The sequence below is a fragment of the Mustela nivalis genome, assembly GCF_964662115.1.
Source record: "Mustela nivalis genome assembly, chromosome: 6".
Lineage (NCBI taxonomy): Eukaryota > Metazoa > Chordata > Mammalia > Carnivora > Mustelidae > Mustela > Mustela nivalis.
Genome location: NC_139025.1, coordinates 119,776,991 through 119,788,237, shown reverse-complemented (window position 1 = coordinate 119,788,237; position 11,247 = coordinate 119,776,991). Strand labels below are relative to the sequence as shown.

Sequence of the window (11,247 nt, the reverse complement as noted above, 5' to 3'; positions counted from 1 at the left end):
CTATTTTTATACCAGATTTTTAAATGTTAAATCTAGATAATATATAGTGTTTGCTTTCAAATTAAAATACCACATGTGCCTTCCCATTTGATAAATGTCTATCCTTTTTCTCATATACTCATGCGGAAAAATGTTTGGAGTGGAGATCTTAATGGTTGTAATAGTTATTTTAGGGTGATAGAATTTGGAGTGAGGTTTTATATTCTCTGGCATTTATTGAATTCACTGAGTTTTTGTTTTTTTAATGAGCATGACTATTTTTGCCAAGAGCTCTAATGGCATTATTTAAAATTTACATATATACATGTATTAAATAATACTGGCATTATTAGAAAAGTAAATAATGTGATTATGTTGGCAATGCTGTTGCTGCTGCTTTCATTTGCTTGCTTCTGCTAAGATTTATGGTAGAAGTTAGTATTTATTTCAGGAAACATCACTTATGCTCACAGGTATATTTAAAAAGAATAAGCAATCACTTCACACCTACTACGATAACTATTAAAAAAAGACAACTAGAAAACAACAAAATTGGTGAGAATGTGGAGAAATTGGAACCCTTATATCCTGCTGGTAGGAAAATGGTGCAGAGACTATGATAAAGTTTGGCAGTTCCTCAAAAACATAAACATAGAATTACCATATGATTCAGCAATTCCACTCTTAAGTACACTATACCCAAAATATTTTAAGTCAGGTACTCAAAGAGATACTTTCATGCTTATGGTCTTTGCAGCATCATTCACAAAAGCCAAAGGGTGGGAACAAACCAAATGTCCACCAACAAATAACAGATAAAATGTTGTGTATATATACAATGGAATAATACTCAGCTATAAAAAGGAATCAAGTTCTGACAGATGCTACAATATGGATGAATCTGAGAACCAAGGGAAAATCAAGCTAAGTGAAATAAGCCAGCCGCAGAAGGACAAATACTTGTATAATGCCATTTAAACAAAAAACTAAAATGGGCCAATTCACAGAGACTGAAAGTAGATTATAAATTATCAAGGAATAGAAAGAAGGAGAAATGGGGATGACTGCTTAATGGCTACAGAGCTTCTGTTTCAGATAATGGACAAGTTTTAGAAATAGTGGTGAGAGTTGCACATCGTCAACATAATTAATGCCAGTGAACTGTACATTTAAAAATGGTTAAAATGGCCAAGTTTTATGTTTTACATAACTGACTTTTGAACAAAGTGGGGGTTAGGGGCCAGACCCCTTCCCTACACAGGAAAATCTGTGTATTCCTTTAGATACCCTAAAAACTTAACTACTACTAATAACTTACTGTTGACTAGAAGCCTTATCAAAAACAAAAACAGCGGATGAACACATATTTTATGTTAGAAGTATTATATACTGTAGTCTTACAATAAAGTTACAGAAAACATCAAGAAAATCATAAGGAAGGAAAAATACATTTATAGTCCTATATATATATTTTTAAGATTTCATTTATTTATTTGACAGACAAAGATCACAAATAGGCAGAGAGGCAGGCAGGGAGAGAGGGAGGGGGAAGCAGTTTCCTTGCTGAGCAGAGAGCCGGATTTGGGGCTTGATCCCAAGGACTCTGGGATCATGACTGGAGGCCCAGGCAGAGGCTTTAACCCACTGAGCCACCCAGGCACCCCTATAGTACTATATTGTTAAAAACACGAGTATAAGTGGACCCAAGCAGTTCAAACCTTGGGTTGTTAAGAGTCAACTGTTACAACAAAAAAGAATAAACAATGGGCTATACTCATTCAGCATAAAAGTTTTCATACAGAATAGTGTATGATTTCATATTGCTCCACAAGCTAATAATGCTGTATAGATTTACACACTTTAACCTAGTATTTAAAAATTTAGGAAGATGTTTATTACAGCATCATTTACAGTAGAGAAAAAACTGGTAGCCAAAACAACCAACAATTGCTAAATAGTTAGACAAATTATGGTAATTAACTTTATGGGAAATTATACTGTCATTAAAATAATAATTATGTAGCAACATGGAAACTGACTATAACATTAAATAAAATGGATATTTTATATATTGTAATTGTAAATATGTAAAATTGTGTACTTAAGGGAAAACACCTAAATAGTAATTAGGCTAGGGTTGTGGGACTGTGGAATTTCTAAATAACTATTTCCTCATTCCCGAAATTTGATATATTTTATTAAAAATAAACTGGGAAATTAGTACGGTTACAAGCTCACTGCTCCATTGTGGAAGCAGCTTGATTTCACCCTGGTCAGTCGTCCATTTGAGCGTCTACAGCTGAGTCGTCCAGGTATCTCACGCCCTACTAGAGATTTCCTCATTGGCCTCCGCCGAGAGGCTTTGTGGGAATCGGGATCCCAGCAAAGGCTGCGTCCTGCCGGTCCCGGGTGGTCCCAAGTATTGCATGGGAGACATACTAAAAAATTATTTATCTGAGATAAAACTTAGTGGGCTTCCTGTGTTTTCATTTGCCAAATCTGGGAACGCTACCTGCACCCACCCTCCTACCGCCTTTCCCTTTCCTCAACACCGCCCCTTCTATCACTCCCCTCTCTCAATTCCTTCCTCACTGTCAACTCCTCTCCTCTCCACTCCCACTGTCTTCCCGGAGCCCCGGATCCATCCTCCATCTCCGGGGCCGCGGAACCCGGGCTCCAACCCCACTAGCCGAGCCCCGGGTCCCCTCACCGCAACCTTGTCGCGGAGCCCAAGTTCCCCTCCTCCTCTTTTCCGCCTTGGCGGAACTCGGAAATCTCTCCACCCCCCACTCCGTCGCTGCCCCGAGATGCTCAGATCCCAACCCCAACCTCCACTTTGTCCGGTGCCAGCGGATCCCCGGGTCCACACCCCCACCCCCACCTCCCGACCGGGCGCACGCGGCGCGCAGGCGCAGGCGCGGAGGGCGGGCGCGGGCGGAATGGGGACTGCAGCGGCGGCAGCGGCGGCGGCCGGGGAGGGGGCGCGCAGCCCGAGCCCCGCCGCCGTGTCGCTTGGCCTGGGCGTGGCCGTCGTGTCGAGCCTGGTGAATGGGTCCACGTTCGTGCTTCAGAAAAAGGGCATCGTGCGCGCCAAGCGGCGAGGTAGGGCGGGCCGCGCGGGCTGTGCTCTGAGTTGGGGTGGGGGTGGAGGGAAGAGCGGCCGGGCGGTGGGAAGGGGAGCGGCCGCAAGTTGGGGGGCGTTTGGGTCGCCGCTTGGGGCCGGGCACAGGGAGAAGGCGGAGCATCTCGGAGGGGCGCGCTGCGCGGGCTGGAGACTCCTCGCCCACCTGCGCGCAGGCACGGTCGCGGCCCTGCGCCCCAGAAGCGTAACAGAGGCTGGCGTGTTTTGCCCACCCGCAGTTCCAGAAGCGGCCCGCGCCCTGGTAGTTGTGTGTCCCCCACGCTTTTTCTCCCTCCCTAGCGGCTGGAGAAGCCTTGTTCAGTCTGATAGGGTTTGTCTAGCTGACTTCTTCCTTTCTTCCCAGACCCTTCCACTCCTGCAGCCGCGCAGCCGACCAACCTGCCCTCCGGTTGGAGCCAGGTGTCCCTGTCACCCGCATCCACCCGCTGCTAGGGAAACCTTACCGTTTATCATATTCCCGAAATGGTCGAAGGGCAGTGCTTGCCCAGAAGGAGAGACGACCTTTTAGCCTTGGCTGTGGCCCTGGCCTCGTGTGCACTGGGGAGAGCAAGACCGGCTCATTTGCGCCCCCCCCCCCCCCGCCCCCCGCAGTGGCCTCGCCAGTGCCCAAATAAGTACTGTGCACTAGGGCAGGCCAGGGCGGGACCGGTGGGCCAAGGAGGCCTCACTCTCAGGGTCAAGAAAGAGGTCTGTGCTTTGCTTTAGCTTCTGTTCCTGGAGTCCTTGATGGAGCCACTCTAGTTTAGACTTGAGCCATCTGATTACAAGTGATCTTTTACTGTGAAGAAAGCGCAGGGCAGATTTTTTTTTTTTTTTTAAAGCAAAAAAATGGACCAAGTTGGTATTCCTCTGGTGGATACACCACCAAACCCCACTCCTTAGTAATGTGGAAAGTGAGAGAGATGTAGCACAGTTCTTTGCCAGTGTCCCTCTGTTTTAAGAGAGGCCTGAGATAGTTTCCTGAATGCAAAATGTAGCATGCTTTGAAACTGAAAAGAAATGCTGCTCCCAGAAGGACAGAGAAACTTGTGGTTGTTAGCTGTATTTTCACAAGAATGGTGTTAAGAGTTCTCTGGGGGAAAACGAGACCACCAGGTCATGCATTTGATAGTTCTGATTCCAGATCATAGGTGAAACTTTCCCTGAGTGTCCTGAATGGTGAGCCAGGAGTCCCTTCAGGAAAGAGATAAAGGGGCCTGTAATCTCAAAGGACAATGTAAAATCAGGGATATTCATTTAAAGAATTAAACTTTGAAGTGAAAACACTGAAGTTTACATAAAATCTAAATAAAAGCAAATATGACTTCCTTAGGATGCAGATGTGAAGACTTATCTGGCAGTGGTACGTTCACAGGGAGCACGTATCAATTTGATTGGCTTCAGGTGTGTGTTAAGTGTTTGCAGTGACTCAAAACTAAGCAACACATGTGCCTACTGGTAAGATGTGTGAGAGGAGAATTCCACCTCTATGGTGGTCCTTCCAAAAACCTACAACCCCAGTCTCACCATGAGAAAAACATTAGACAAACGTGGATTGAGGAACAGCCTGCAAAATGTCTGACCAGTCCTTTGCTGAGGTTGTAAAGTCTGAGAAACTGTCACAGGAGGAGTCTGAGGACACATGACAATATTAGGGAAAATCTAAGGAAACCTTAATACAGACTTTAGTTAATTAAAAAAAAATTTTTTTTGAGTAAAACTTAAGTGTTATTTTAGCTCAGCTTATGTGTTTGAGGGAATTAGTGAATAAGAAAATAAAAAACAGTCTACGGCCATACCACCCTGAACGCGCCCGATCTCGTCTGATCTCGGAAGCTAAGCAGGGTCGGGCCTGGTTAGTACTTGGATGGGAGAAAATAAAAAACAAATCAACCAGAAAAAAACCCAGCCATGATTGATTCTGTAATTTTTTTTATTTTTTTAAAGATTTTTATTTATTTATTTGATAGAGATCACAAGTAGGCAGAGAGGCAGGCAGAGAGAGAGGAAGGGAAGCAGGCTCCCTGCCGAGCAGAGAGCCCGAAGTGGGACTCGATCCCAGGACCCTGGGATCATGACCTGAGCCGAAGGCAGAGGCTTAACCCACTGAGCCACCCAGGCGCCCCTGATTCTGTTATTTATAACTACATACTATGCCTTTAAATGAATAAAAGTGAAAATGTGATATTTGCTAATTTCATACTTTGCCACTTACCCCCACTGCCACAGATTCAAGTTAGGTTGGTTGCTCATAGTGATGGAAGGCAGACATATACATTTGTTTTGATAAATTTAGTGTTGATTTGTTCAGTAAATATTCATGAAGCTCTTATTATGTGCCAGGTACTGTAGGTACTGAGGATATGCAGTTTTAGAATCTATTCTCCCTAAAATCTTTTCCTACCTCTGCTAACAAGCAGCAGAGTTGACCATTATGAAATGTCTGAAATGGAAAAGATAGGAATGAAGAGGTAGCTAAGGACTAGGAGGTCAAGTTCCTGCATTAAAGGAGACTGGTCAGTTTCTTATACTATAAAAACCTGTCTCACTGAAGATTTCCCCTTTATTTTCTTTAAAAATTTTATTTCTGTATTTGACAGAGAGAGTGAGAGAGAGTACACAGTAGGGGAGTGGCAGGCAGAGGGAGAAGGAGAAGCAGGGAGAGAGAGAAAGGGAGAAACAGGCTCCACACTGAGCAGAGAGCCAAAGGTGGGGCTCCATCCCAGACCCTGGAATCATGACCTCAGCCGAAGGCAGACTGAGCCACCCAGGTGCCCCCTGAAAGTTTCAACTTTAAACGAATTGCCACAAGAGAGCATTTCTTTGGAGTTTTAACTTCAGGAGAGGTAAGTTCTAGTCTCAGCCCTTCTACTGGGGGTTTTAGGGCAAGGCTTTCTCTGTTACAGGCTTTCACACACTTTTGAAAGGCCCTTCCCAGTGAATGGAGTTTGCAGATAGTCCAGGAGCACCCTCCACAACACAAGCTCATGGGGGACTGCCTGACTCCTGGGAAGGACTCTGCATGGGAAGAGGGAAGAGGACACACAGATTGTTTACAGTGTTAGAACCCATTTAAAGCAGGACTTAAGTGAGAGAAACAAGGTAATCATTGGGTGTGAAAGCACTTGTGGAAAGCCAGTTACAACTTTTAGAATTTCTGTGCGCATAGGTGAGGATGCCCAAAGAGACTGATGGCATGAGGGTGGTATCCTGCCCTCAAACAGGCTTTGTGGAAGCAATCTCGGGAAAGTCATGTGTTTGAATTTGCTGCAGGCTTTGGAGAATTGCATAGTAAGTTATTGTATTTAGAATGCCCTAGACCAGGATGAACCAGCTGATCTTTTTAAAATCCCTTTCATCGGGCGCTTGGGTGGCTCAGTGGGTTAAGCCTGTGCCTTCGGTCAGGTTATGATCTCAGGGTCCCGGGATCGAGGCCTGCATTAGGCTCTCTGCTCAGCAGGGAGTCTGCTTCCCTCTCTCTCTGCCTGCCTCTCTGCCTACTTGTGATTTCGTTCTCTGTCAAATAAATAAATAAATTAAAATCTTCATAAAAACCCAGAGATGCCATTTCATACCCATTAGAATGGTTATTGTAAAAATAAAGCATAAAATCACAAATACAGGTGGGGATGGGGAGAAATTGGAACTCTTGTGCACTATTCATGGGAATGTAAAATGATGCAATTGCTATGAAAAACAGTATGGAGAGTCCTCAAAAAATTAAATACAGAATTATTATATGATCTACCAATCTATTTCTGGGTATAGATCCAAAAGAAGTGGAAGCAGGGTCTTGAAGAAATATTTGTACACCCATGTTTATAGTGGGAACAAAAGGATATAGCATAGGCAAAAGGTAAAAACAACCCAAATATCCAGATACTGACAGATGAATGGCTAAACAAATTGTGGTATATACATTCAAGAGAATGTTATTTAGCTTTAAAAAGCATGGTAATTCTGACACATGCACAACATAGATCAAACTTGAGGACAATATGCTGTGTGAAATAAGCCAGTTAGAAAAGGGAAAATACTTTATGATTTCACTCATATGAGGTAGGTAGTCAAATTCACAGACACAGAAAGTAGGATGGAGGTTGCAGGGACCGCAGGAAGCAGGGAATGGAGAGTTAGTGTTTAATGGGTACATTGTTTCTGTTTGGGAAGATGAGAAAGTTCGGGAGATCCGAGGTGGTAATGGTTGCACAACAATGTGATTGTACTTAATGTCATAGAATCACATACTTAAAAATGTTTTAAAATGGTAAATTTTATGTTACATATATTTTACCATAATGAAAAAATCCATTTCAGATTTCAAAATCTCCTTGCTGAGGAGTACAGCCTAGAGGTATAGTAACACTGTTAAGACACTCAGAAGTTGAGTGAGTTGTCTTGTGAGAGTGGAAACTGGTAATTCAGGTGTTCCACCTGTTACCCCAAGCCTTCTATACCTCATTTCTAAAGGGCGCATTTCCCCTGGCTATGGTATATATGTGTGCTTTCTCCTTGCCTCTTCAGCCATCTCCAGAGACACACTTAGGCACATGTGCCTCTACACCCAAAGACAAGACAAGCACATGTTGTCTTCATGTAGCTCTTTGGTCTGTGGTTAGTGTCCACTGCTTCTGTGAACCCTCCAGATCTTGACACATGAGATCAGTTGTCTCTTCCCTGTGCTTCCTTAGCACTAGTCCTCAACACTCTTCTGCCCCTGAAACCCATGGGTTCATGGCCTGTTTACTTGTCTGTGTTCCCCTGGATCTTGGCTGGTCAAGGCAGGGCACAGCTCCTGTCCACTAGGGATGCATGTGGTGGACACTCAGTAATGCGATCTGACTGGCCAGGAGTAACTGTGGAGTGAAGAGGGTAAAACTGAACCTTATATTTCCTGACAAAATTGCAGCATGTTCTTCAGTCTACTTAAATCTAACCTCATTTATCTGTGGCCCCTACTAAGTAAAGGAGGCCAGAGTTATCGCTAGATCTGAACATCTCGCTAGATCTCTGTCTAGTCCTGAGGAGAGAGCATGGATAAGGAATATGGTGAGAGGTAGCAGGAGAGCAGCTCTGCAGCCTGTCCCTGGTTTAACTGATACTGTTTCCATAAGAAGAGAAGATAAAGAAGACTGACAGAAGACCCATGGTGTCCCAGACTCATGTATCCATCAGCTTGCTGAGCCCCCCTCTCTCTTTCTGTCCCTTCCTTCTTTCTCCTGTCTTCCATCTCTCCATGTATTCTCTTCACATGTTGCCACCTTGGGCTTCCTTACACTATGGTGATCTCAGAGATGTCAGACCCCTTACACAGTGGATAGTTTCCCCTAGACCAAACTTCCAGGACCATAGTGGAAGCTGTGTAGATATTTGTGGCCTGATCTGAGAAGTCTTGCCACATTTTATTAGCTTACTCAAGGCCTAGCCTGTGGGAGGGGAATATATGAGAGAATGAGGTGTGATACAGAAGACAAAGTTGAGGCTTGCATCTGATATGGGGACTGCTGGTGTCAGGATTTGAACCCAGTTCATGCTGATTATGAAGATCATCTATTTAACCCCGGTCACTGTAGGGAAGGTAAGGGGGAAGACAGACAAATTTCATCTGCAGAGGATAAGGCTTTTCTTTTAAGGGTCTTCACAGTTTATTTGGTAATATGATACTGAGTTATAAGTGTGGATAATACCCAAAGATATGAGGGCAAATAATTTATTCTTGGGGCACCCGGGTAGCTCAGTTGGTTAAGTGTCCAACTCTTGATTTTGGCATGGGTCATGCTCTCATGGTTGTGGGATCGAGTCTGGAGTGGATGCTCAGCACAGAGTCTGTTTGGGATTTTCTTTCTCCCTCTGCTCCTCCCTTTGCTTCATGGTCTCTCTCCCTTTCTCTCTGTCTCTCTTTAAATAAATAAATAAAATCTTAGAAAAATAATTTATTTTTATTTTCATATAAGCAAAATACCCTTGGTCTTATTGGACTCGTGTTGGACAGAATATATTTTTCCCTCAAAAATATTTATAAATATAGTATAAAATATGTTATTTATATTTTAATCTTTTAATTAAGTCCTTAGTGAGTAAACAGTCCTTAAAAATTTTTTTTTGACCCCAAGGCACTAGAAAAGACTACTCTTCACATTAAATAGCTAATGGAGATTAAGCAGTTCACTTGTGATGAGCACTAGTTGATGTATGGAGGTCTTCTATTGTTCTATTCTATTCTACACCTGAGCCTCATACAACATTGTATAATTGGAATTTGAATACAAACTAAAGTACCACTTTTCAAAAAGTAATATGCACAATCTCACATGCCCTAGGCCCACACAACCTAATACTTCTGTGCCAGGAACTTGTGACTGTGAATTGATCCCATTTAGACATTGCCCTTGACCCAGGAGACAGCAGTCAGGCAGAGGGTTTACCTTGCTTGTTCATGCCCAATCAGAGCTCTTTAGGGTGATGTAATTATTCAGCAGAGTGTATCATGAATTCCCAGAACCTGGGCATAGTCATGTTCTTTTAAAAAAGCATCTTATTCCTGACTGTAGAGTTTTTGATCATTGTTTAAAATCTGGGAAGTACATAAAACTATGAATAGGAGTGTAAAAAGTATCACCTCCTCAACTTGAGATAACTGCTGTTATATTTAGGGTGTACTTATACCTCGTCACTTTCTTTCTTTTTATTTTTCTTTAAAGATTTTATTCATTCATTTGGTAGAGAGAGAGCAGAAGCAGAGGGAGCAGCAGGGAGAGAGAGAAGCAGGCTCCCCTCTGAGCAAGAATCCCAATGTGGGGCTCTATCCCAGAACCCTGGGATCATTACCTGAGCCAAAGGCAGACACTCAACAACCTGAGCCAACCAAGGTGCCCCTCTTCTTAGTCACTTTCAATAATTATCTTTCAAAATAGAATTTTTTTAAATATTTGTTTATTCGACACAGAGAGAGATCACAAGTAGGCAGAGAGAGAGAGAGGAGGAAGCAGGCTCCCTGCTGAGCAGAGAGCCCGATGTGGTACTCGATCCCAGGACCCTGAGATCACAACCTGAGCCGAAGGCAGCGGCTTAACCCACTGAGCCACCCAGGCGCCCTCAAAATAGAATTTTTTTTTTTTTAAGATTTTATTTATTTATTTGAGAGAGAGACAGTGAGAGAGAACATGAGCGAGGAGAAGGTCAGAGGGAGAAGCAGACTCCCCATGGAGCTGGGAGCCCGATGCGGGACTCGATCCCGGGACTCCAGGATCACGACCTGAGCCGAAGGCAGTCGTCCAACCAACTGAGCCACCCAGGCGCCCCTCAAAATAGAATTTTAATGAAAAATTTCAACATACAAAATATATCTAACACTGATTTAGGGTATAGAGTAATAAACACCACCCATCAGATATTCCAAAAATATATGTACCCTTAAAATCTCAAAAAACCCCATTTTTTATTTTGGAAAATATCAAACACATACATAGAAAAAATAGTGTAGTAGACCCCAAGGGTACCTAACACTCAGCTTCAACAGTCATCAGTTTGGCCATTCTTATTTGATCTATACCTCAAGGGCCATCCCCTCACCCCCACCCCAGTAGAATTTTTTACCCAAATTTCAGGTGGAATACTATTTCATCTAGATATTTCAATAAGTATCTCTTTCTTAAATAAAAACATAATATATTTATTGCACTTAAAATTTAACAATCTTTGTTTAATACTGTCATGGTCAGTGTTTAATATTCTGTGATTATCTCAAGTTTTCCCTCACTTTATCTTTAGAATCAAGATCCAGTTTTGGCCCATATATTGCTCTTAGGTAGTACATCTCTTCATGTACTTTTTAAAAAATTTAAATTCAGGGGCACCTGGGTGGCTCAGTGGGTTAAAGCCCCTGCCTTCGGCTCGGGTCATGAACCCTGGGTCCTGGGATAGAGCCCCGCATCGGGCTCTCTGCTCAGCAGGGAGCCTGCTTCCCTTCCTCTCTCTCTGCCTGCCTCTCTGCCTACTTGTGATCTCCGTCTGTCAAATAAATAAATAAATAAAAATCTAAAAAAAAAAAAAAAAACTTTAAATTCAATTAGACAACATTTAGTACATAATTGGTTTCAAATGTAGTCTTCAGTAATTCATCAGTTGTGTATAACACCCATTGCTCA

General features: G+C 43.0%; 1 protein-coding gene across 1 annotated transcript in view; it reads left to right on the top strand.

Moving 5' to 3' along the window:
- Positions 1–2,677: 2,677 nt before the first annotated feature.
- NIPA1 (NIPA magnesium transporter 1) overlaps positions 2,678–11,247 on the top strand; it is a 73,172-nt gene continuing 64,602 nt past the window's right edge. Inside the window, exon 1 of the mRNA XM_082736009.1 lies at positions 2,678–3,081. Within this exon, the coding sequence (XP_082592135.1) occupies positions 2,787–3,081 (295 nt within the window). The 5' untranslated portion in view covers positions 2,678–2,786. The remainder of the gene's footprint in view (positions 3,082–11,247) is intronic.